The 27,672-nt window shown below is 35.4% G+C and overlaps 1 protein-coding gene across 3 annotated transcripts in view; it reads left to right on the forward strand.

Annotated features, from left to right (window-relative positions):
* The window catches only part of NCAM2 (neural cell adhesion molecule 2), a 149,796-nt gene that overhangs the window by 99,286 nt on the left and 22,838 nt on the right, over positions 1-27,672 (forward strand). For all 3 annotated transcript variants that reach the window (XM_087966665.1, XM_087966666.1, XM_087966664.1), the window contains exons 12-15: positions 102-275; positions 5,439-5,558; positions 11,117-11,238; positions 20,029-20,209. In XM_087966665.1, coding sequence (XP_087822791.1) covers positions 102-275; positions 5,439-5,558; positions 11,117-11,238; positions 20,029-20,209 — 597 coding nt within the window. The remainder of the gene's footprint in view (positions 1-101; positions 276-5,438; positions 5,559-11,116; positions 11,239-20,028; positions 20,210-27,672) is intronic.

The raw sequence follows: 27,672 nt of genomic DNA on the forward strand, positions 1-27,672 counted from the left end.
TTAATGTTTTCACCATGTAATAAAATAACTTATTCTTTATTGTTTCATATATTGCTTAATTTTACTGTGTTATTATATCTTCTTTAATTTTTTTCCCCCAGATGTACCATCCAGTCCACATGGAGTGAAAATTGTAGATGTATCACAGACTTTTGCTAAAGTATCTTTTAATAAACCAGATTCTCATGGAGGTGTCCCAATTCATCATTACCAAGTGGATGTAAAAGAAGTCACTTCAGAAACATGGAAAGTTGTTCTTTCCCATGCAGTTCAGAGTAAGTCTGCAATAAGAAAAAAAAAGGATGAGTCTTAAAATAATTAGTCAGTTTCAATATATTTATATATTTAAGGAACAATTAGTTTTTTTTTTCCTGGAATGTCATTTTCAAATTCTTTTCAATAGGAGGAATTCTAATAGGCTATAATTCTACTGTGCCTAGAATATTTTCCATTTTTTCTTTTAAGGTCAAAAGCAAAGTATTTCCTCAGATTATAGATGTTACTTGTATAGTGTCATTAATGAAAAGATATTTCAAATTTACAAACATTTCCATGCTATGTGTGAACACTCTTCATAATTACATGTACTTCCAGATTACTTTTAAAAGAAAATATTTTTTTAGAAGTATAGTATTGAATTGAATTATGGGTTATTTGCAGATAATATTTTTAAATTATATTTTCACATACACTATTTCATTCAACTCCTAGAAGCAATTTGCCAGGCCCTGTTTAAAGAAATGTTACTGCATATGTACAAAATGACTTTGCAAAATAAAAAGATGTATTCCATCTCATGTAATGCAGAATTTAAAAATTGATGTTGGAATATTGACTGGGCTTTCCTTTTTCATGCTCATTTGCAGTGGTACTAAATCAAGTGAAGACAAGTGCATTTTTGTCCTGTATAAACAAATAGAATAATATTAACAAGGGAATCTGATAAAGTACCCAATTTATGATGTAGATAAAAAGTCTCCCAATCCTATTCCAATATTTTAACCAATGCATGCCATTTAAAATATTGATTTTCCAGCATTGTATTACTCATAAGGATTTAGCATAGGTAGAGAAGGCTCCCTTTTTCAAAACATATCCTCAGACCTGTGAAAAACAATTAGGATCCTCATTGATTAAATCTATGTATATAAAAGCAAAATATCACTCATGCAGCATCACAAAATCTCCAGAACCATAAAGCCTACAAATTTGAAATTTGGCATGTATGTTCCTCTTGGCTTCTAAGTGCTTGCTAAGAAAGGATCTTTCGAAATGATCATCAGAACATTAGTATTTCTTAATACAGTAATTAACATTCTCTGATGTTAAGGAGTTCTGCTCCTCTCCCTACCTGAAAAGAACTCTGTTCTAACTGCCAGTTGCCTCACATTCCGTTATCTTAGTAACTCTACAGCCATTTGCACCACTCAGATGACCCAGGACACAGACAAACCTCCAAGTTGCCTCAACGACTCTCTAAAAGGATGCAAACTACACTTCCAAACAGGAAGCTACGTTGGCATCAAAGGTTGTACTATTTTTATTACCCACCATCCAGTCAGAGCTGAAGAAGCTCCTTGGATGAGAAGAAAAACATCTTCAAAGAAAAACAAGGAAAGGAAAGAGGAAAGGAAAGGAAAGGAAAGGAAAGGAAAGGAAAGGAAAGGCTTATGTGCTTCAATCACCAAGCACCGCTGAGCCAATGGATTGTGAACTGAATTTCTCCTACATAGCTTGATCACATAGTTTCATTGCGAAGCATGGGCATTCAGCTAGTGATCTTATATATCATTAAATTTACTGACTCCCTGAAAGTTATATCAATAAGACAGCCATAAACAAATACACACGCATGCACACACACACACACACACACAAAATAACACAAGATCAATGATAACTAGGGCATAGGAATAAAGATCAACCAAAATAAACCACCTACTAAATTAATTTCTTAGGCTACAATATTGAAAAAATTGTCTATAATTCTATGCTTCTTAATTTACACAATATCTGGATGTGAAAAAGAGGATAAAATTCACAGACCTTTGCCCTGAAAGAACAGTATGATATACCATAACTAGCATGTCAATTACATATAGAAATATGCAGTGTTAAAAAAATAAGCTTTAGAAAGTTGATTCAAGAAATATTGTGAATTTCTAAGATTTTATACATGCAAAATGGTAACGTTGATAATATCAATATATTTTACCATTTTTTCATATATTAAATTGAAGCAATATTTGAAGATTGAAATTTGGTGCCAGAGCTTGTAGAGATAAAATGATTTTTATGATTCTATGTGTTTAATAAATTTGAGCCATTTATTACAATAAGAGTGTAATAAATGAGTGTGAGATCAATTGATAGCAGAGATATGATACAGTTTCTAAAAGCTACATTGCTCCCACACATGCAATCAAAAGTATGGATCTGGTATGTAAACAGTACCTTTGTCATAGCAAAGTAATAACTCAAGAAGATTGATGAAACAATGAAACAATATATTTGAAGGTGTAAAATGCACAAGAAGAAACAACAGCACACTTCCCCTTCCTGAGTATCCTCAACAGCAGAGAAAACAATGGCAACTACAAACCAAGACTATTGAAAAGCAATCTATGCTAAACAAATGTTCCACTTCCAAAGTAACTATTGTATTTATCCTCCCAAAAGAGGAACTTTGTAAGAATGCTATTCAGATGAGCACAAGCAATCTGAAACAACAGAAAGAGGAAACAGATCACTTATGCAACAGCTTACAACATAATGTTGTAAACTTGTACTTTATAAAAAAAATGCTTGACTATATAAACCACTACAGTACAACCAATGCAATCTGTAAAAAGAATTATACTCCTATACATGAAAAATATCATAGAAATGACCAACAGATTGCTATAATTATGTACGATCACACTGTAGCATACAAACCAACTAAAGTCTTCCAAAACATTTTAAGCAAACTAAAAGACTCAGTAACCCGGGGGGCAGGGGGAGAGACCAGGAGTCATTTGTACCTTGCAGTGCAAGGATTGCAACATCACTATGTAGGACCGATAGGCAGAAGACTATCATAATACATCCAGGAACACCACTTAAGCTATTAGAAGAATGACAAAAATACCTTCATCTCATGATATTTGAACAGACTCAACTACAGTTATCAATTGAAAAAGTATTAGCCTTTTAGACCAAGCCAAAATAAAACATTCTAGGAAATTCCTGGAAGATTGTCATTTAGAAAACTTCTTTAGATTTTCAAATTATGACTGGGGAATGCCAAAATTCTACCTGTCTTCAGCTATTCAGTTACTTTTCAACTTTTCCTAACCTTGCATGGCAGGGTACCATTCATTATAAGATTAAAGAGATTATAGTTGACTGGTTGATTAATTTTTATACTTTTAATTAATATACTGTTATGCTTCTGACTGACACATTTTAGACATGTCAGGAAAAGAGCAGATTCCCTAAACATTCAGAGCTACAGCAGCCCTGATGCAACAGCAACAACTCCCTTAGCATTTGGAGGGCCCCTGAACAGTGTTAAAGTCACAATTAAGAACTACTACTCTAGATGGTACTAAAAAATAAACATGGTCTTTGTTTAGAAACCATTTTTTGGTAATAAATTAAATGCACATTTTGAATATCTTCTATTCAGTAAAAATTAATAGCATTTTTACTGACTAATATTGTAAATGAATAACTTTTGTTTGCTTTGTTGAAATTCAGTAGTAGTTTCAGAAGTTATTATTCATTGTTTATTATTGTATATTTTTTATCTTTGGAAGAATATTGATAAGTTTTTGACCACCAGGTAAAAATTGTGGACATAGTTATCCCCCTTTCCCTTTTAATATGATGATTTCCAGAAAAATAGCTCTTAGGCATATATAATTTTTGTGAGCAATATCTGTAAAAATGGCATGCCTTTTGAATCATTTGTTCCTGTTTACAAATCTGCAATTATTATTTTTTTATAAATATCTGCTTTTGTAATCTTACTACCAGGGGAGCAGTTTTTTCCTTTTTCTCTTAGCGGTTATTTATTTGTTGTTATTTTGACAGAAATAGAATATAAATTATATATGACTTTACATAAGACACACGAAACATTTTAATAGAATATGTGCAGCTGCAAGCATATTACGAAACATAAATATCAGCTGTTGTTCTTATTCCACTCATGTGCCAATAGAATCATAGAAAAATATAGTATGTCCTCAGTTGATGGTAGATGTAATCAGTGGCAAATTTATGCTATATTTTCAGTCAAACATTTCAATGCTATGTTGTCCCAGGTCCCACAATTTTTATGTTTTTTAAAAAAAGATTTTCTTGGACAGATAAATGGAAACAAAGATTGATCTAAGCTTAGAACAATACTGTGATACTTTTTTCAGCATCTCTTTCTCAAAGTATTGTGATTAAATAAATCTAATCCATCTTCACTGTGCTTTGCAGATTGTTACACAAGCTTAACTACTTTTTTCTTTCTTTTCTTTTACTATCCAGTTGTTTTCTCATAGGGGCAAACCAGATGTAAATCTATGACAATACCTGAGAGTGGGAACTGAATCTTAGTAAAAATAGTGAAGAAATAAATTATTGAATGAAATAAATGATAGGGATAAGGGAAGCTTAACATCTAATGAACTGCATCCTATGCAACATCTCAGATCCTGTGCTACATCCATCCTACTAGGATGAGAGTCAGAGAACAAGAGCTCCATGTACAGAATATGTACAGAAAAATATAGAATGAAACGTAGCATGTACAATCTTGCAGACAAAGAATAGGCAGAGTAAATGGAGAGCAGAGTAAATTGCTATCTATACCTCTCTGTCCCTTCTCAAGATTTGAACAGCCATGAAAATCACATATTTCAAATCAAGCATAAAAGGGGCACGCATAAGCATACCAACATGCCTACCATCCCTGTCTCACTGTCCCCATTTATCTGTATTCACTTCCTTTGTTCATGTTTATGTTCATACCTATACTTGTTATCTTGTACATATTTTACAAACAAACAAATAAATATTAATTCACCCATAGTTTCTTATTAATTATAGTAGTTATAAATAGAACAGCCATATTTATTTAAGTATTGATTATTTATGGAGTAATATCAAGGTATTATGAGTTTCCTTTCACTTATATGTGCAATAACTAATGGATAACAATATGTTTGCATTTTATATTTGTTAAATAGATTATAGTTACAACTGGATACATTATTTCCACCTTCTTGTGCACACAACACACCTTATGAATGACTATTTTTTCCTTCCAAATAAAAATCAGTGTACCTAGTCTTGATGTTAACCTTGTGAAATAAATGAAGCAGAACCGTTACAACCAAATGTGTCCCTTTTCACATAAAATATTCTTTTTTTAAATAAAACTTTTCTTCATTTTCTCTCAGCTATGGTTATTCTCAACAATTTGGAACCAAATACAACATATGAAATAAAAGTTGCTGCTGTAAATGGAAAAGGGCAAGGAGAATATAGTAAAATTGAGATATTTCAGACTTTACCAGTTCGTAAGTAATTTATTGTTTTACCCTATGGGTAAAATAAGGTACTTTAAATCAGGGGTCGCCAATCTTTTGGACCTCAGGGACCACCAAACTCATAATTTTAAATCCCGTGGACCAGTGACCCTGGGAAAATCACCAAAAAAGTCTACAGAAAAATTCCCCACCCCGTTTTCCTACTGATCAGTCGTTCTTTATTTGGGATTGCAGGATACTGTCTCCAGCTCTGTTCTCAGGGGTAGAGACAGAGAGACTTCATGCAAGGAAAGCAGCAGAAGCAGCAGAAGTCTTTCTTTCTCTCCCCCAAACTCTGCCAGAAATGAATCTTTGTGGGACTTGTCATGCTGGTGCAGCCTCTTGGAGAAGAATGACTTGCAATGTCCCAAAGACTCATTTCTGGTGGCATTTGGGGGAGAGAAAGAAAGACTTTTGCTGCTTTCCTTGCATGCAGCCAAAAGCAAAAGAAGAAAGAAGCAGCTCGGTGGCCAGGCGAGGTGCGTGGGGTGAATGGGGTAAGTTCCCCCCTCTGCCCTTTACCCCCTCCCCTCACTATGTCATGTTGTTTGCAATGCAAGCGACACAAGCTTTGTGTTCCCTCAGGCCATGTGGGTGGCGCAACCTTGTGTTTCCATGCAGCCTGGATTAATTGCTTTGGGGGGTGCACATTTCTCTGTGGATCACCAAAATTTTCTCGCGGACCACCAGTGGTCCCCGGCCCACTGGTTGGCGACCACTGCTTTAAATCACATTTATTAAAAAGTTATTGGTGTTCAGTTTTAAATTTTGTATGACATGTGCCTTTATGCATCACAAGTAAACATTGACACAATAATACTCCTGAATTTGCTTATGAGTGTTTGATAATTCTGCATAAATAGGATACATGAAGTAACTGAATTGTCACTGTTAAGAAAGTAATTCTGGGTTTCACAATTAGGTTCCAAATATTGATGTTCATTAAAAAAAAATGATTGTAGAAATTACAAGATTGAATAGATTACTGCTTTTGTTATATTGGAATCAATTGAATCTGAGCAATGGATTTATTTAAATGACATGGCTATATGGTAGTTTCTTAAAGCATTTTATATGTACTTCAATTATTTATATATGTGTGCATGCATATAAACAGACACACACACACACACACACACACACACAAAGTAGATTTTATTTAAAAAATAGATTCTTTGCCAAAATAAGGATTCAATTCTTTTTGCCATATTAAATTGAATTTATGGAGAAGTCATAACTGACATTATTTACAGCTACAATATGTGTTAACCACATTATTTAGATCAGCTCCATTTTTAGCTCCTGAGACATCGAAGATACTAGATCACCATGTTAAACTTTTTAAAACTAAAAAAAAAAAACTATTAGATTTTTGCTATCAATAAATTTGATACACAAATGTTAAGAGTTGATGGAATAAAGAATTAGAGACTCCTATATTGCTTAAACAATAGGAGAGTGATTTTAGTTTTATAGAGGGAATGTTTAATTGTAGCTCATAGAATACCACAAAAAATAATATTTAGAATTTTTTTGACTCCATGACATCTGTAATGTATAGATTCTAATCTGTATAGGTAAAGATTGTCTAGGATTTTGTTGGAGGTGTAATAAGGACAATGCTTATTTTAAACACATCTGTTTACAATGTCTTGAATTTACTATCTGTTAAGAGAAAGTAGTGGACTAAATAAATGTGAGCGTTCAATAAAAGTTAAAATTTTCAGAGCATAATATTCTTTTGAATTACATAACAAGTACATGGCATTTAACATCTGAACAACATAAATGGATTCTCAATGCCCTTATTATAGCTAAAAGTCTAATATTGAAACACTGGAAATATATATGTATGTATGTATGTGTATATATATATATATATATATATATATATATATATATATATATATATATATATATATATCCACATTTACTCAATGTATTAAATACCCGATTACACTTGCTGTATAATTGTGATCAGATTGCCTATACTGTAAATGTAGACTTTGTATGGATAAATATAATGAAATTTATATTGAAAAATACTATAATAAAATAATGAGTAATGTATGCAAAATACAGTAAGTTAAAAAACATAGTAGCTATAAAGATACATTCTTTCATAATGTTTGTATTAAACTATATACAATTGTAACTATTTACTGCTGTAGCAACATATTATATTCTATATTTAACCACCCATTATGAAGTTTTGAAAATGTATGTATCTCTGTTTTGTCTCTCTTGTTGATTTATTTCTTTTTCTGTTTTTTTTTAAACAAAAATGTGTAAATAAGGAATTGGCTCTTTGCCTGTTAACACATCTTTAATCACATTTTGTGTTAAGAGAGACAAAAGTTCAGCTAGCTCAGATACACTTTTTTTTTATTAAAGTGAATTTATTGTAGCTTCCAAATATTTTCAAGGATAGATTTATAGAGAACACATTGCAGTAATCCAACTGAGATAATCAAGACATGAGTGACTGTACTTAGGGCCTCATAACCCAGGAAAGGGTACAACTGATGCATAACATGAAGTTGTGAAAAGGCTCTCCTGGCCACAACTTCCTTCATGTAGTCAGCTTAATATAAACCTTGCTCTGTGAGGATACGACCATCTTTTTGAAAGCAGGGGCAATTTTGAAGACAGGATTTCTGCTTATGTCATCAACATTTATAGATTCTGTCTTATAATATAAATCCCAAGTTTCAGGTCATTATCAGTGGTGGTATTCTACCGGTTCGGCCCAGTTCAAGTGAACCGGTAGTGGGAAAAAATGTTACCGTTTGACTGAACCGGTAGTAAAAAAAACAGCTACCGGTTTGATTGAACCGCTATTTCGTTTTCCTTTTTTTCCTCCCAGTGATCAGCTGTTCCAATGATCAGCTGTGCCAGGATCCCCCTCACTGTCTTATTGCTTCGGCAAGGAGGCTTTCCTGAGGCCCAGGAGGCAAAAAGGGGCGTGCTCCATTTTTTCCCTCCTGGGCCTCAGGGAAGCCTTCTGGGAGCAAAAACAACCTCCCAGGAGGCTTCCCTGAGGCCCAGGAGGGAAAAAAAAACAGCACAGGGGGGGTAGATGCCACAAAAAAAAGAAGCCACACCCACCCAGTCACATGGTCATGCCCACCTAGCCATGCCCACAGAACCTGCAATAAAAATATTTGCATCTCACCCCTGGTCATTATGTTTTGAAAGTTAACTTTCTATCTTTTATTAAGATAGTTGTGAAATATTGATACACAATATGTTCAAATTTTTAGCAGTAAGTTGATCAAATTTTCAAAATTATATTAAAGAAAACACAGACAACTTAGTAGACAATTATATCACAATAGTATTCTTATCTTATTGCAGAATTATGACACAATTGAAATTATGTTTTTTGTAAAGAAATTCTTGGGGAAGATTTATTCAATCCTTACCTCTGTTCCCTCATAGATACATCAGCAATAATATCTACAATTAAAGATAAAATTTAGTATGATTAGTGCATTGATCTACAGTGGATGTTATTTCCCCTCATAGATCAATAGACACCCATTCCATGTAGGAGCACACAATTCTGTAATGATAGGTTGTTGTTGTTTTGGTTATTTTATTTTTGACATTTTTTCTTTAAATTTTCCTCTATTTTTGTCACTTTCAAAGTACAGAATTCATATTTTTTATATTTCTGTTATTTTCCTCCTATAGTATACTATTTGCTGTGAAGAAAATGATCTATTGTCTATCAATTGATCGATTGATTGATTAATCATCTTTACTAGCACTGTGGTTTAATAAATGGATTGTGGCTAAGAAACTATATCTTTAATATGATATGTTCTGAATATACACTGCTCAAAAAAATAAAGGGAACACAAAAATACGACATCCTAGATCTGAATGAATGAAATATACTTATTAAATACTTCGTTCATTACATAGTTGAATGTGCTGACAACAAACTCACATAAAAATTATCAATGGAAATCAAATTTAGCAACCTATGGAGGTCTGGATTTGGAGTTACACTCAAAATTAAAGTGGAAAAAAACACTACAGGCTGATCCAACTTTGATGTAATGTCCTTAAAACAAGTCAAAATGAATCTCAGTAGTGTGTGTGGCCTCCACATGCCTGTATGACCTCCCTACAACGCCTGGGCATGATGAGGTGGCAGAAATGTCTTCTGAGGGATCTCCTCCCACACCTGGACTAAAGCATCCCCCAATTCCTGGACAGTCTGTGGTGCAACGTGGTGTTGGTGGATGGAGCGAGACATGATGTCCCAGACATGCTCAATTGGATTCAGGTCTGGGGAACAGGCGGGCCAGTCCATTGCATCAATGCCTTCATCTTTGCAGGAACTGCTGACACACTCCAGCCACATGAGGTCTAGCATTGTCGTGCATTAGGAGGAACCCAGGGCCAACCGCACCAGCATATGGTCTCACAGGGGGTCTGAGGATCTCATCTCGGTACCTAATGGCAGTCAGGCTACCTCTGGTGAGCACATGGAGGGCTGTGCGGCCCCCTAAAGAAATGCCACCCCTAACCATTACTGGCCCACTACCAAACCGGTCATGCTGGAGGATGTTGCAGGCAGCAGAACGTTCTCCACAGCGTCTCCAGACCCTGTCACGTCTGTCACATGCTCAGTGTGGACCTGCTTTCATCTGTGAAGAGCACAGGGTGCCAGTGGCGAATTTACCAATCTTGGTGTTCTTTGGCAAATGCCAAACATCCTGCACGGTGTTGGGCTGTAAGCACAACCCCTACCTGTGGACATCAGGCCCTCATACCACCCTTATGGAGTCTGTTCCTGACCGTTTGAGCAACCACATGCACATTTGTGGCCCGCTGGAGGTCATTTTGCAGGGCTCTGGCAGTGCTCCTCCTGTCCCTCCTTGCACAAAGGTGAAGGTAGAGGTCCTGATGCTGGGTTGTTGCCATCCTACAGCCTTCTCGACGTCTCCTGATGTACTAGCCTGTCTCCTGGTCGTGCCTCCATGCTCTGGACACTACGCTGACAGACACAGCATATCTTCTTGCCACAGCTCACATTGATGTGCCATTCTGGATGAGCTGCACTACCTGAGCCACTTGTGTGGGTTGTAGACTCTGTCTCATGCTACCACTAGAGTGACAGAGCTGCCAGCATTCAAAAGTGACCAAACCATCAGCCAGAAAGCATAGGAAATGAGAAGTGGTCTATGGTCACCACCTGCAGAACCACTCCTATATTGGGGATGTCTTGCTAACTGCCTATGCTTTCCACTCTTGTCTATTCCATTTGCACAATAGCATGTGAAATTGATTGTCAATCAGTGTTGCCACCTAAGTGGACAGTTTGATTTCACAGAAGTGTGATTGACTTGGAGTTACATTGTGTTGTTTAAGTGTTCCCTTTATTTTTTTGAGCAGTGTATTTGTATCTTAGGGAATTATTTCAATATTATCAAATAAATATCATTTAAGACAAGCACTAAAGGAAATTGACTGTGCACAACTCCGTCCTCTAAATGATGTCTATAAATGCATATCTTATTTTTTTTTTTTTTTAGGCGAACCAAGTCCTCCAACAATTCATGGACAACCAGGTAGTGGGAAAAACTTTAAACTTAGCATAACAAAACAAGATGATGGAGGAGCACCTATTTTAGAATATATTGTAAAATATAGAAGTGTAAGTATTATATTAATAATAATAAACATGTCTTGATTATTTTGATGCTGTCTAGCTATGTTTGTAGAACTAAGCTAATAGAAGGAAATACTTTTAGGGAGTCTACCCAATTTTCATAACCAGAGATGGCACCTTAGTTTAAAAAATGATTAATAAAGACATGGCAGAATGGGAGTGGAGCTGGACAGAGAGCCAACAAACCTTAACTTTTCTGAACCTTTTGTATTTTTCTGACAAGGAAATGCAATGCTATAAAAGGAAGTCCAGATGAAATCTAAATATCTACAAATTATCTTAATGAAGAGATCTGGATACAACACATCTCTCTCAAAAGTGAGGCATATGAGGCCTTTCATTCGGTAGAATTTCATTTTTGCTTATTAAAAAACTAGCATGAGTTTTCAATTTGACTAGTGATCAGATTAGAAGAACATTTGTTAGAAAGTTATAACAGTTCTAAAATTCAAAAAGTTGTAGCCTTGTTTGTAACCAAAAGCTATATATATAATAATATATATATATTCAGCTCTTATGTGGTTTTCACATCCAGAATTGGTAAGCGCCTACTACCCAATTGATTTATCCATGTCTTGCAACTCTATTCATTTTAATTCATGACTCATGAACAAAGATAGAGGAATTTTAGAGTGCCATATTGGCGATATCACATTCATTTTCTGCTCTGCTAACACTATACTGCTGGGTGATTCCATTCAGGAAGGAATTATTTTTCTTTAGGAACCCAGTGCCTTCCTATTAATAATTTAGATACTGAACTATAATAGTTAAGTAATTTGTGTTACTTAGATAAGGACCTTAGATCTTTGTTTTCTTCTAAAAATATTTATATTGTCAAAGTCTAGTTAAATCTGGTGAATCTTCCTCAGACTTCCTCATCTGTCCATAGATTTTGTCCAAATATTATGGAGCTAGTATTTTCAAATTTTTCTATGAGAATTTGAACAGCAGAGAATAGCAAATTCTAGAGAATTTGAATTAAATGTTAGGCTGCTGTTTTTAATTTTAATAGTAGTAGTATTTAATAAATAAGGAATTGTCTGACAGGAAGATTAATCAATGGAACAGCTTGCCTCCTAGAGTAGAAAATGGTCCATTTTGGAGGTTTACAAGAAAAAATTGGACAACAATTTGTCAGGGTGATATAGGGATCCTAACTTCCACAAAGGAGTAGATTAGAAGTTATCTGAGAATTTCCCCCCCATTCATTCCCACTTCAAAGGGTAGAATGGCCTTAATCAGTCTTATGGTCCAACATTTATATTACCAACATAATAGTCAGGTTACTTACATTTACAGCCATTTTCTTAGTAGCCATAACTTTGGTCAAGAGTATTAAAGATTAAGAATTCTTTTCCAAAATCCTAATTATATATAGGGTGAGACTCAGTCCTACTAATATCAGGATCAATTTAGAGACAATCTGAAACAGGCAATTTTATTAGCAAGAACTGCTGGTGTTCTGCTCAGCTGAATTCACTTGTTACAGAGTCCTTTGTGCTGAATGGTTTTTGAAGATATGACATAAATAATATTTTAACCTTTTTCTAAGGCAGAATACTCCCTATTAGATGGTCCAGACCAGGGAACCACAGGAAAGTTAGTTATTTTTATTAAGATCAGTCATAGTAATATCAGATGAAAGTCTTGATTGCTGTACATCGTCCCCCTTTTTATAGATGAATTTCAGAAGTGTCTCTCTGAGATGCTTCTTAATGTTTTCTCACACTTAATTTAAAAAATTCTTCAGATCCTTCTGTCTTGACAATGGTTCCTACATATCTCCATAAAAAATCATTTTCCTCATTCTATATTGGCCATCAGAGTTGGACTGCAAAAATCCAAATATCCATTAGATGACAATAAGTTTTATGTATAACTTTGATGTCAACTAGTAGCATTCATGATTGAAGTTGTGTCAAAAAATGGGGAAGGTAGGAATGGAGCATGCAAAAATATTGATTTAGTGACTGGTAGAAAAAAGATTGTGGGGGTGGATTCAATCCAGACTTTATAGAGAAAAGGTCCTAATTTGTAGAAATCCCAGCTGAGAAGCTGCATCTGGCAATCGGCCAATTTTTACCTAGGTACAAGGAAGATCAATAAAGCACTGGAAATTATAAAGTGAAATCAGCAAACATGAAGCTTGAATTGCACACTAAAGGCAGACTCTCCAATTTCAGTGAAATCGGAAACATATCACTCCATCAACATAAACTTCAATGAACCAGCAAACATCTGTCAAAGAAGAAATAGTGCAGCTGTTTCTGGGTACAGCTATGGAACAATTCAAAGAAATAAGAAAGAATGCAACTTGGATAATGGAGAAGGGATAAAAAACTGAAATGAAAGAACTTGTAACAATAGCAGAAATAATGGAGAAAAGGGCAAGAATATTTGAGAGACAGGAAGAAGGTACAATGAAGCTAGTGAACCATGAAAGCTTACTGAATTCCCAAGAGACCAAAGTGACCTAAAAAGGAATACCAAATTTAGCATGGAAAAGAGACCTGGAGAAGCAAAGTGTTATATGACCAGTACAGCAAGCAAAGCCTATAACTGCAAGGCCTGGAAATAAGTAAGAGCAGGAAAGTTGAAGAAAGATACTTACTGCACAAGACCAAGTCTTCAGAACAAATGCATACTAAGCTGGAAATGAGAAGACAGCAATTAGTAACAAATATCATATCTACAAAAAGCTAATTAAACAATGGGCCATCTAGTTACCTGCTAAAAAAAGATTGTACAACAACAGCATGACAAATTAGCAAGAATAGTACTTTGGAATATTTGTGAGAAATAACCACTTGATTGCAGGCAAAAGCTGGTAAGCCCACAAAATAGACAAAGTAATAGAAAATGAAGAAACTACAGTACTCTAATGATATAATAATCAACAGTCAATTGCAGCTTTACTTGAAAAAGCTTACATCCTTTGAAGGGACCTTTAATTTTAAAACATATGCCTATCCCAGGTCCTGGGAAAGGACTTGATATGTGAACAAAAATGCAAAATCCAGTCTAAACATCTGACTGACTGCACACACATACATGTAATAATTCATTAAATTTATATGCCATTCAACTCCCAATGACTCTGGATAGTTAAGCACAGTTACTGCTTCAGTTACTCATTTTGTTCTGAAACTGCATTGTGAAGTTAGAACATTTTGTAATGGAAATGATATGAGTAACTGCTATAAAATTATTCAGTCCCACTTGACACATTTAAATAGTGACTAATTTAATCTTAAATTATTATATAATGCACAAATGTGCTGGAAAAGACTCCTGCGAGTCCCTTGGACTGCAAAGCGATCAAACAGATCAGTCCTAAGGTGATCAACCCTGACTGCTCTTTAGAAGGCCAGATCCTGAAGATGAAACTCAAATACATTGGCCACCTAATGAGAAGGAAGGGACTCACTGGAGAAGAGCCTAATGCTGGGAATGATTGAGGACAAAAGAAGAAGGGGACGACAGAGAATGAGGTGGCTGGATGGAGTCACTAAAGCAGTCAGCGTGAGCTTAAATGGACTCCAGGAGATGGTAGAGGACAGGGAGGCCTGGAGGAATGTTGTCCATGGGGTCGCAATGTGTCAGACACGACTTCACAACAACAACAACAACATGGCTGACATGAAAGTGTTAAAGCAAGATTAGGAAAGGACCCATACACACAGGAGGTAAATAAAAAAATAAGAACACAGTCATTTAGCCAGTGATTTCCAAATTGTGATCTAAATTATGGGTAGTCCTGCCTACAATCTTAATTCTGCACTGGCTTCCTGAGGGCCATAAACAGGTATAACAGAAAGCCAGACTGCACTTTTTTCATTGGAAATTACACTGGAAGCATATCCCACCTGCGTAATAGTTATGCAGCATCTGGAATAAAGTATCCTCCCTTGTTTCAGTGAAATTTTAAAATGGCAACTACACTGTCATGGACCATATTGGAAGCATAAATTGCATTACCTTTTTTGGTTCTAGATACTTGAAACATCTAAATATTTAAAATACTTAGCTTGTTCATTTTTCTGATTATCTGTACTCTAATTATGGATTGTATTGCTGTTTTAGGATAACTGCCATTTGCCTTCTCATAATTTATAGTCAACTGCTCCTCCACCTCCTCCTTCCTAAAATGAGCCAGAGGCCCTAGGGCAGTTTTATTGCCAACTGTGTCAAGCAGTAGGCACTAAGGACTTTAGACTCTCCCAAAAGATCAGGATCTCAGGTTAGGAGTGCTCTTTAAGTGGATTTGTTATCTGGATTTGCTTTCAGGAAATAGCCATGGTAAGGAGTTATAGCTAATTCAGTCAGCTTTGAATGCAAAAATTTGCTTGTCTTTTGTTTCATTTATGCCCCAGCTAAATTATTATAGCCATATGATGAGGGTCTGCTCTTTACTCTAGTATCTTAAAATTTCAACTGAAAAAAAAATGTTGTGATTGGGTTTGTAAAATGCAGGAATTACTACATCTGTACTAAAAGATCTAGCTTACCAGTTGCCCTGAAGACACAATTTAAGGTACAAATTGGATTTTTGGTCAGATTGGATTTTTAAATATCACCAACATCCAGGAGTGGGATTCAAATTTCTTAACAACTGGTTCTGTGGGTGTGGCCTAACTTGTGGGTGTGGCTTGGTAGTCATGGGACTGGCTGGGCATGCCTTACTGGTTGGGCGTGGCTTGGTGGTCACGTGACTGGGTGGGTCAAAAGATAGAAACTAACTTTAACAATGTTTTTGGAGCGGGATTGGACTAGATAACCTCTGAGGTCCTTTCCAGCCCTGGATTGCTGTGCTGTTTCAAAGCATTCTCTGAAGCTATGTCTAGTGCCAGGGTTTGTGGTCCTTTCCTCTCCTTTTTCTTTTCCTCCCTCCCTCCCTCTTTCTATCCATCCATCCATATCTCATTCACATTCCTTTCCCTTCCCTCTTTCTCCCTTCCCTCCCTTTCTTTCTTTCTTTCTTTCTTTCTTTCTCCCATCTCTCCCTCTTTCTTTCTCTTCTTCCTTTTAAGAGAAAGAGAGGGAGGGAGGGAGGGAGGGAGGGAGAGGGGGGAGCTACCATGCATCTCTATGCTATCTCTATTCATGGTATATTTTCAGCTGGAACCTCTTTCTACTTAAACCAGGGTTCCCCAAACTTGGCAACTTTGGCTGGAGAATTCTGGGAGTTGAAGTCCACAAGCCTTAAAGTTGCCAAGTTTGAAGACCTCTGACTTAAACCTTAGTACCACACCCCAGATATTTAAGGCCATTAAACATCTTGGGTTAATTTTGAAACTTTTTGCATACTTGTACTTAAACAGAAAGAATTTTGTTTTAACACATATGGCTTCAATTCCAAAGCTACATTTTATGAAGATCAAGTCAAGAAAAGGAGATTGGAAACAAAGCAAAGGTTAACCTTCTTATTCTTACTAACCCTTTCTAAATGGCAAGTAGAAGTGAGCCTTTCTACTTGCCATTTTATTACCAAGAATTTACCACCATCTTCAAATTAAAGAGTTGCCTTCCAACAACAAAAAACACAAGTTTGAAAACTGCCTTAATAGTAACACAGCACATAATTTTGCATGTTAAATATTGAACCTCGAAGTAGAAGAGGGAAAATATTTTTGAGAAATGTTTACTGTGTTTTTTGCTTGTCAAATTTAAAAAGCCATTGGACTCCCTAAAGGTTGTGACAGCAATAGAAGTAATGAAGCAGCAGCTAGCCAAACTGCTGAATAGTCTGAATTATGCTTTGAAAATTGTGTAATGTATGCTCTGAAATTGAGCAAATGAATGAGACTTAAAGGTAAGTTTTTCTCTACAAAACCCACTCTGAACTTACCACACTAAGCTTGGCATGAAAAAGCAGAACAACTTACTAGTTTTGAAGAGGAGGATATGGAAGAAAGAAAGAAGATTGGCTCCAACAGTTATAGGAGACAGCATAGTTTTGTTTACCCAGAACATTCCCAAGGCAGTAATCAATTAGCTCCAAATGTTTTTTTTTTTTTTTTGGCTAAACACTGAATCCAGGCATGCTGGATGGTTGGATGCTCCCAGGAGGCTGCAGGGAAGCCTCCTAGACCCAAACGGGGCCTAGCAAGCCTCCCTGGAGCCTCCTGGGAGCAAAAATGGGATGGGGCGGTGTCGGAAGCAAAAGCAGGGTTGGGGGCCGGCGTTTTTAGCCTAGCAAGCCTCCATGGAGTCTCCTGGGAGCAAAAAATGGGGGGCAGCACTGGAACCCCCACATCCCATTTTTGTTCCCCGTAGGCTATGCTAAACTTACCTGGGAGCCAGACAGGCCTTGTGGGGATTCCTGGGAGGGGAGAGGTGGGCTGTTCTTCAGAACTACTGGTTTGCTGAACTGGGTATAAAATTAATATTTGATTCACCTGAACCGGCCCGAACTGGTAGAATCCCACCCCTGCCAACATCCAACCAAAGGTAGTCTACGGATGCAAGCTAAATTGGATGATAAGATAAGAGATAATCAGAGTTGGAAGGGACCTTGTAGGTCATCTAGTCCAATCCCCTGCCCAAGCAGGAAACCCTACACTTTTTCTGACAAAGGGCAGTCCAATCTCTTCTTGAAAATCTCAAGTGATGACTCTCCCACAACTTCCAAAGGCAAGCTATTCCATTGGTTGACTGTTCTCACTGTCAGAAAGTTTGTCCTTATTTCCAGGTTAAATCTGTCCTTGTTCAGTTTCCATCTATTATTCCTTGTCTGTAAGGGGACCAACCGTCCTCCTTTAGGGAGGGACAGTCCTCCTTTTGTAAGTTCTGTCCTCCTTCGAAAAGTGTCCTCCTACTTGTCCTCCTTTTTGATATTTGAAGAGTAATCTGGAAATCTCCATATTTGATCGATGCTGATCCGATCCATTGTGTGTGATATGATGTATTTGTATTTGACATGACAATTCATCAAGTTTTGGTACAGTGCGGTGAGACGCGATTATGAAATGCATGCGCTCCACACAGGAGAATTGTTTTGAGAGAGTGTGCCACGCGCAAGAGTGCACCGTGTGCAAGAGTGCGCTGCGCGCAAGTGACTTTGTTTTTTTTCTTCAATTTATTTGTGTCCTCCTCATTGTAAAAACGATGGTCACCTTATAGTCTGGCTTACAGGTGCTTTAGAAAATAGAAAAGATGACATTCCATGCCTGTCCTTTTCATTAGTTAGAAAATACATTTTTGTACTTTCTGTATTTGAAGGTGATGGTAATGACAATGGCAGTTTTACATTGATGTTGGGCGTTTCAGACATGGAAATAGGATTTGCAAATATAGCATCACAGTGGTAACCCATGGGCATCATAGTTTCTCATAGTGTTTAGTAATTATTACCAGAACATATGAGACTTAGAAGCAACAGGATTTTTAGTTAAGCAATGTAAATATTTTGCAACCTCTGAAATAGTGGCTGATAATTTATCTTCTTGTCTATGTATATACTTCACACCTTTTATTGCACCATATGAGTAATTATAAACCATGTTTGTGTAATCAAAGACCAAGTAATACTCAAGGACTAAGAAGATGAATTAAGGATATGTTATAAAGTGTTTTCAATTAATGTATGCAGATTATAATAAACCTATAATACAATTGCATACCAGAAATTATTGAGTAATTTTTGCCACCTGTGCTTTCTGACATCTGTGCACCATATTTTTGCCACTACCTACATCCGACCTTTCATATGTACTAATTTCTTCCTTTCCATAGATACTATTTTAATATAATGAAAAAAAAATAGTGTTATGAAATAAAAATCAAATATTTTCATTCTATAAATCAAGACAGTATGATAATGCTTATGTGTGTGTGCTTATGTTTGTATATTTGTTTGCCATGCATCAGGTATAACATAAAGCCCTTCATGGCTTGGGATCAGGTTATCTGAAGGAACGTCTCTTGCTGGTCACATCTACTCAAACCATTAGAGAGGGGAGGCAGGGAATGTTACGGGTCCCATCCCTGAGGGAGATACACCTAGTGGGACCCAGAAGAAGGGCCTTCTCCCTGGTGGGTCCCTCTCTCTGGAATATCATTTCCCCATAGATTAGAATGGCCCCCACTCTAACACTCTTTCAAAAGGCATTGAAGACCTGGTTTTGCCAGTGGGCCTGGGGAACCCAGAATCAGATATAGCCCATCAAATGGCTAATGTGATCTGCTGTCGTCGGGCAGGGGGTGGGAGTTGGGGGATGATTTTTTATTTTTTTATTTTTTTCCAGATTTTGTTCTATTGTAGTTTATTAATTGATTCTTTTTGTTAGTTTGTATTGTTTTTAATTTTTAATTTTAATTCTTTGTTTTAAATATGATTTTACATTGTGTAAACCGCCTCGAGTCACCTTGGGTGAATAGGCGGCAATATAAATTAAATAAACAAACAAACAAACCAGTGGCTCACACACCTAGTAATGAATTAAAGATGAGACCTAGAAAGTTGTTTGGCTGTGTATATAAATAAGTTGATATTTGAAACAGGAATATTGTAATTTCAGCGTACATACATAACCAGTTTGTTGCCAGAGAATATGCATTTTGTTCCAAGATCAAATACTTAAGTTAAAAGAGTCTGGGTTTTTATAACCTAGTTTTAAATAAAGTTTATAAAGATTTAAAAGTAGATGACTCTCTGTGCTCAAAAGGAAACTAGTCATAATGCCTGATTTGAAATAATTGCAAATCAATATTAAAAGTATTTATTGTAAATATTAGTTCACTATAATTTCAATTACTGTTCAAACTTTACAGAAAGATAAGGAAGAGCAATGGCAAGAAAAAAAGGTTCATGGTAATAAAGACTTCATTATTCTTGAGCATTTGCAGTGGACAATGGGCTATGAAGTGCAAATTACTGCTATAAACAGGCTGGGATATTCTGAACCAACTTTATATGAGTTCATCATGCCACCAAAGCCCAATATTATTACAGGTAAGTTAATTTTAATATGTTATCTAGCAGTTACATCTACTTTTAATGTTAACAGAGGTTAATATGCTTTTTAAATTCTTTTATAAATTATTAAGGCTTTTCATAAACTTTGTTTCTGACTGCTGGTAGAATAAACAGATAACTCTTTATTGTGTTTTACATGCTAATCAATATATATCACAAAAGGCTAAATCATCTGTATACAATTTGCTAATTATAGTCTTTTTTAACATCAGCATTTTAGAACAATTTTTGTGGCATTTAGATATAAATTTTATAAAGAGATTTTCCAGAGCTGGAGAGAATGATACACAACTACTAACAGTTTTTGCAAAAAAAAATAATGTATGTGTCCTCATTCTACATGAAGCAATATTATATGCCCAAAGCAGCATGTGAAATATTTTCAGTTGGATGTTTTTTGTTTAAAATAGCTGCCTGGTAATAAGCATGATATTGGAAAACTGCCAGTTAGGCTGAATGGAGGGTCAAGCTAGGACCTTACTTGGAGTTGTTGCACAGCCTCTAATGACATAAGTTTGACACTTTATTTTGTTGTTCCCAGAGGAGGGAAGTAGTTTGGTGAGATTCTTGTAACATTAAGTTACTGATTTCAGCTATTCAGTGGCTCTGGTTGCTTGTGTCTAACACATAATGATATTTAATGACATTTGATTATAAAGTATTAACATCTTTGCCTGTAAATTAATTATGCTACCTACAAAATTTAGATTAGGTTTTTGAAATGAAAAAAGGACATATCTTCATGAATAAAACAACAAAAATAAAATCCTAGACATGAAGTGAGAATTAAATTTCAACAGCATTCAGTAGCTAGAAGTAGGACAACATAACTATTTATGTTTATCTTGCAATGATAATGTTGGTGTGGTAACTTTAATTGCAAGATACATTGTGACATTTAAAACACCACATCTGAATTTGAGTCAGATTTGAAAAGCAGTTGTGAAAAAGTGAATTGTGATAGCAATGGCTAATACAAGTTTATTTTTTGAAGTGCTAAAAGATTATATTCTTAAAAAATTAGTCAATGTAGAAAATATTACACCAAACTGACATTAAGATGCCTAAATCTACACAAATCTGAAAACTTCAGAAAGCAGAGATTGCCTGATGGATTTATTTGCTCAGTCATTCATTCAATTTGAGTTGTCATTAGTTTCATTATAATTTGTGACTGCCCTCAGTCTGGGTAACTTTTAGTTAGCTCTCTGAACCATTTCCAGTCCAGATGCAATTTGGATATAGTCTAATCCTAGTCATCCTCATCTTCTTCTGACATTTTGCTGATATATTATGAGGTTAGCCAGAAATCACTGGCTTAATTTCCTCTGGACAGAAAAAAATAGTATTTTGCATTATATCTTTGCTTGCTTGCTTGCCTTCATTTGTATTGCAGAAGACTTGTGGAAATTTTCTGAAACGAAAGGAATATTTAATAATTAAACAGGATTATGTGGCTGCTTTAGCAGCTGTTTTTGGCTGTCTCTGTATGTATTAGCATGCAGAATTATTTTGCACTGTTTTTATTTCAGCAAAGCAGTTACTGTATACACACAGATACACACACAGAAAGAAATGGATGTGCTATTATTGTAAATCTGAAAAAAAAAAATGAAGTTATATTGCCAGCAGAGCTTTTTACAATATTATAATATACATTTGAGATCCCATATATTTCTCCCTACTGTTTACATCAATTTGGGATTCTTTGCAAGACAGATGTAGGCTTCAGTTTTCAGTTTTAATAGACATAATGATTCATATCCTTCGATATTTTTTTCTTTGCTTTTTTGCTCATTTGCAATAATATCTGAGCTAGGTAGTCTCAACTTCTTTTGCTATTTATGTTTTGACAAGACATACTGGCAATCACAAATTCAATAAAGAGTGGTGCTGTCTATTAATGTATATAACTGATATTCATATACCAAACATGTAAATCAAAATCTGAAAAATGTTAACCATATAGATTTAACATTTAAGTTTCACAGAAAATTTATACAAGATTAGAACCAACAACTTTTCATAATATATAATAGCAATTAACTAGCAATAGGATTAGTAGTATTAACTGTTAACTAATATTAACTATGGTTGAGAGACTGTTTCTCATAATTATTTTTTTTAAAAGCATGCAAGAATTGAAGAGAGAAAAATAAGATAAAAACCGGAATGACTAGAAATCTGTGTTGCTTAGTCAATCCTCGGCCAATTTTTTAATTGATTGGAATGGCCTGATGTGAAGAAAAATATTTAATTCTATGTTCTTCAAAAGGATCTATATTCTATATATGACAGATGGTTTTCTTTTCTTTTGGAAGAGTTGTGATGGCTGGTGATGATGAAAATCACTCCACTCACATTATAGAACTCCTGCTGGCTTCTCTATCTATACAGCTTTTTTGTGACCTTGATAGAGAAAAATCTTGATTGTCCTGCCAAATGTTACTACTGTCTGCAGATTCCTTTTAGCAGAGTGATCCAGGATTCAATTAACACAGACCACCTGTAGATAGATGATATGAAAGAATTCAAGGGAGGCTCATTTCTTCTATGAATTACTGGAACTTGCTTCATTTTCCCCCAGTTTCTTTAAAATGCTTTAAGAATAGGTATTCATATGCACAACCAAATCCATTTGCCAATGTTAGATGAATATAAATTTAATAAAGGTTTTTCTAAGATTCTTTCAAAGTTGCTTTTTCAAAAGGCAACTGGATTTTGTTTTTTTTGAAGACATTTCCCTTCTCATCCAAGAAAAGCTTCACTTATTTAGAATTGAAAAAGTTTCTTGGATGAGAAGAGAAGCATATTCAAGCACCTTTGGGACAACCATGTCCTGGATGACTCTTCATAGATTTTTTTGGTTTTAGGTGCTTGAAACATCTAAATATTTAAAATGGTTAGCTTGTTCATTTTAATGATTATTTAATGATTATTGTTTATGATTATTAAATAATTGATTATTTACCAAGATTATATACTAAGTGACCTCTTGAAAAGTTTTCAACTGTGCCATTTAGTATGGCTTTTGGTTCAGTGTTGTCTTGTTCTATGGTATACTTCCTCCACCATGCTCAAATTCCTTTTCTAGCCCAACACTGTTTTGTCCTTTTCCTGGGAATGTTTATATCCATCACATGTTCTTTTGGTGTTGGTTGATCCTTTTTCCATTTTTGCCATTAATCTTCAACTTCTTCAGCAGCCTTGTTTACCAACATTGCCACCTGTGAATCTAGGGTGCGGTATGGGAGGACATTCTACCTGCCTAACTTGTCCCTTTTAAACTTGCCAAAAATAATGAACATACAAACCTGCAGGTAATTTGAGGAGTATTTGTGTGAATTAAGCTCTGATCAAATAAAACTTGCTTCATAACATTCCCTTATTTTTATTCTTTCAGTCTGCAGTTTCTTTAAAATGCTTTAAGAATAGGTATTCATATGCACAACCAAATCCATTTGCCAATGTTAGATGAATATAAATTTAATAAAGGTTTTTCTAAGATTCTTTCAAAGTTGCTTTTTCAAAAGGCAACTGGATTTTGTTTTTTTGAAGACATTTCCCTTCTCATCCAAGAAAAGCTTCACTTATTTAGAATTGAAAAAGTTTCTTGGATGAGAAGAGAAGCATATTCAAGCACCTTTGGGACAACCATGTCCTGGATGACTCTTCATAGATTTTTTTGGTTTTAGGTGCTTGAAACATCTAAATATTTAAAATGGTTAGCTTGTTCATTTTAATGATTATTTAATGATTATTGTTTATGATTATTAAATAATTGATTATTTACCAAGATTATATACTAAGTGACCTCTTGAAAAGTTTTCAACTGTGCCATTTAGTATGGCTTTTGGTTCAGTGTTGTCTTGTTCTATGGTATACTTCCTCCACCATGCTCGGATTCCTTTTCTAGCCCAACACTGTTTTGTCCTTTTCCTGGGAATGTTTATATCCATCACATGTTCTTTTGGTGTTGGTTGATCCTTTTTTCCATTTTTGCCATTAATCTTCAACTTCTTCAGCAGCCTTGTTTACCAACATTGCCGTCTGTGAATCTAGGGTGCGGGTATGGGAGGACATTCTACCTGCCTAACTTGTCCCTTTTAAACTTGCCAAAAATAATGAACATACAAACCTGCAGGTAATTTGAGGAGTATTTGTGTGACTTAAGCTGCAAACCAATCTGATCACCAATAAAACAAAAACTAACATACAGAAAACGTCTTATTTTTATTCTTTCAGTCTGCAGATGGATGGATAAAAAATACACCTGTCAGTACCATTTTCAGATAAGAGCTATCATATTTCCTATCAGCTATCTTCTCAAAGATACAGAGATTCCTCTACTCATTTTTATTGCTCTTTTTCTGAATATATTCCAATGTTTCTGACAATTCTGTGATTGGGCCTCCCGCAGCTGAGCATAATAGTTAAGATGGTCTTTGACTAAAACGAATAGAGCAAAATGATAGCTTTCCATGACTTAGAAATTATACTGTTGTTGCAGATTCGAATTGCATTTCTATTCTTTGCAGGCATTCTGCTCTGCGTGCTTATCAACTACTATGTCAAAATCTTTTTTACAAATGCTATTACCAAATCTAGTATCTTCACCCTGGGCCATTTGATATTGTTCTCTCAGTGAAAACTTTTCACTTGATCCTTTTAAAATTCATTCTGTTACTTTCAACCTATTCCTCCCGCTTTCTCAAAATATTATTATTATTTTTATATTCTAGTAGCTTAACTATTTTAATGAATTTATTGGCATCTACAAATTTGATAATAAACCTTCCATTTCTTCATTAAAATAATTAACAACAGAGTTACGTTTAAAAAGACAGAACTTCGATTAACCAGTAACTACATCACAAGTTCTAGGATACTACAGACCTGGCTGTTTTGCTCTTCTGTTTGGGTGGTTGACTCATTATGCTATGTCATTATGCTATGAATTAGTTTATTGTCATAAGAGCATGAAAGCATTTCAATAAAATAGTTGCTGTATTTCATTTATTTCATTTATTATACTTCATTTATTAATATTTCATTTGTTACACTGATCTGTTGAATGTATTTTCTGGATATATATATATATATATATATATATATATATATATATATATATATATATATATATATATATATATATATATATATATATATATATATATATATATATATATATATATATATATATATATATATATATTTTGTTTTCTGAGGTTCTCATGGTATTTGTATGTGGATCTTTGGTTATTCGGGTTTTCTCCGCATAAGATTGGAAGTATCTAGGCAACGTTTCGATGAACTCTCATTCATCATCTTCAGGCTTCTGTCTTCAGCTCTGTGCTTCTCAGAGTGATGTGAGCTTGCAACTGCTTCTTCCTTTTAACTGCTAGTGGGGGTGTGACTTGATTGGGTGGGGGCTTGGCTGTGTTCTGATTGGGTGGGGGTGTGTTCTCATTGGTTGGGGGGTTTGGCTGTGTTCTGATTGGTTGGGGGGTTGGCCATGTTCTGATTGGCTGGAGGTGTGCTCTGTTCAGGTGGCGGCTTGGTTGTGCTCAGGTTGGTCTTAGTTACTGGGGGATTTGAGCTGGTGAGCTGTGATCTTGCTGTTTGGCTTCGAGTTCATGGTCGTGCTGCATCTTCATGGTGGGGGTCAGTTCGCTTCATGTATGGCTCAGAGCGGTTTGAAGTGGGTAGTGATGCAGCTGCAGTGCGGCTTCTGGTCTGTGGTCGTGTCTCATCTTCTGTGTGGGTGTGAGTCTGCTTTTTACGTGGAAGTGTGGTGGTGGCATCTTGTGTGGCCCTCGTGGGTGTGGGTCTGGTGTCATTCATCATGTTAGGCACTCGTCTGTTCATGAGGGCGGGTTTCCAAATGGCTGGTAAGCGGGAGGTGTCATCTCTTTTATTCATGCTGTGTGGGCGTTCTTCTATCTCTATGGCTTCTCTGATTATTCTGTTGTTGAAGTGTTTTGTTTTGGCGATAGTTCTGGTATTTTTAAAGTCAATCTCATGTCCTGTGGCTTTGAGGTGTTGGACCAGGGAAGAGGTCGGTTCTTCTTTTTTGATTTTCTGAGAAGCACAGAGCTGAAGACAGAAGCCTGAAGATGATGAATGAGACTTCATCGAAACATTGCCTAGATACTTCCAATCTTACGCGGGAGAAAACCCGAATAACCAAAGATCCACACACACATATATATATCCACACACACATAATAATATATATATTATTCAGCTTTGTTCGGGTATTTTCCCACGTCATTATAATTGTGTTTTTAAAGTTGTAGCAACGTTTCAGCAGAATCTCATCTGCCATCATCAGGCTTCTGTATTGTGTTCATCTGTGAGTCAGACTTTCACAGCCGTTTCAGTTTTAAATTTGGGGCTAGCCTATTGCTGTGCCAGAATGGTTTTTTCTTAACCCTGATTGGTTTGGAGTCTTGGTCTGTGTTTATTGGTCTTGGAGTTTGTTGTGTTCTGCTTGATTGGTGTTTCTAATATCTTCTGTCTGTTTTGTGGCTTTTTTTGTCTTGATTGGCTGGCAACATTCCTATATTGTTCCTATATTGGAGGCTTTTAGTGCGGCTTGGCTCTGAGTAAATGGACGGCTATCATTTATTAGGAAGCTATATTCGGAAGCTACAAATATATATATATATGTAGATTTTCACGGGTACAGGTATGCAGGTCTTGGTGTGTTTGGGTCTTTTCCCATGTAAGGTTGAAAGCATCTTGGTAACGTTTCGACGAGGTCCCACTCGCCATCTTGTTTATTTTTTTTAAAGTCATATATGGGACTGTATGATAGGGATAAAAATCACATATCGCAGTGATTGAAAGCAGTGATCTGAAGCAGTGAACTAATTGCAGTAAGTTACCCTAACTGTAAACCTACAATTCCTATACTTGTGGAGATCAACAGTTTGAAAGTTGTGTATTTTATACACAGGGCTCAATCATATTCTTCAGCAAACCAGTTTAATTCTGACCCCACAGAACCCAAACTGCTAACAAAGCTTCAAAAAGAAGAGTTAATAATAGAAAAGGATTTACTTAAAATATATTTGGATAATGTCATAGTATATTATATAAATAAAAATGATCTTTTGAAAAGCTGAATGATTTTGGTTATCATTTAGCAACTTATGTGCAAAACAGAATAATATATCATCAATAATACTTATTACTTTAGGTTTTGATGATTAAAATAATCCTAGCATTATTCTGAAATGTGGTCTGAAATAGACATTAAAATAATACAATAATAGCACCAATTCTATAGTAAACTCAGGAATTAAAATTCCTAATTTTAACATTGAGTGTTAGACTATGATCTTCCTGAGTGACTTAATATGCAAATATAATATTTCATTGCCATTGTTAATATGTGCAATTCTGTCATTTTCCTGCTTGCAGGTAAAACATTT

Source organism: Notechis scutatus, chromosome 5 (assembly GCF_049901735.1).
Source record: "Notechis scutatus isolate UNSWTSFEM ecotype Mainland chromosome 5, rNotScu1.2, whole genome shotgun sequence".
Lineage (NCBI taxonomy): Eukaryota > Metazoa > Chordata > Lepidosauria > Squamata > Elapidae > Notechis > Notechis scutatus.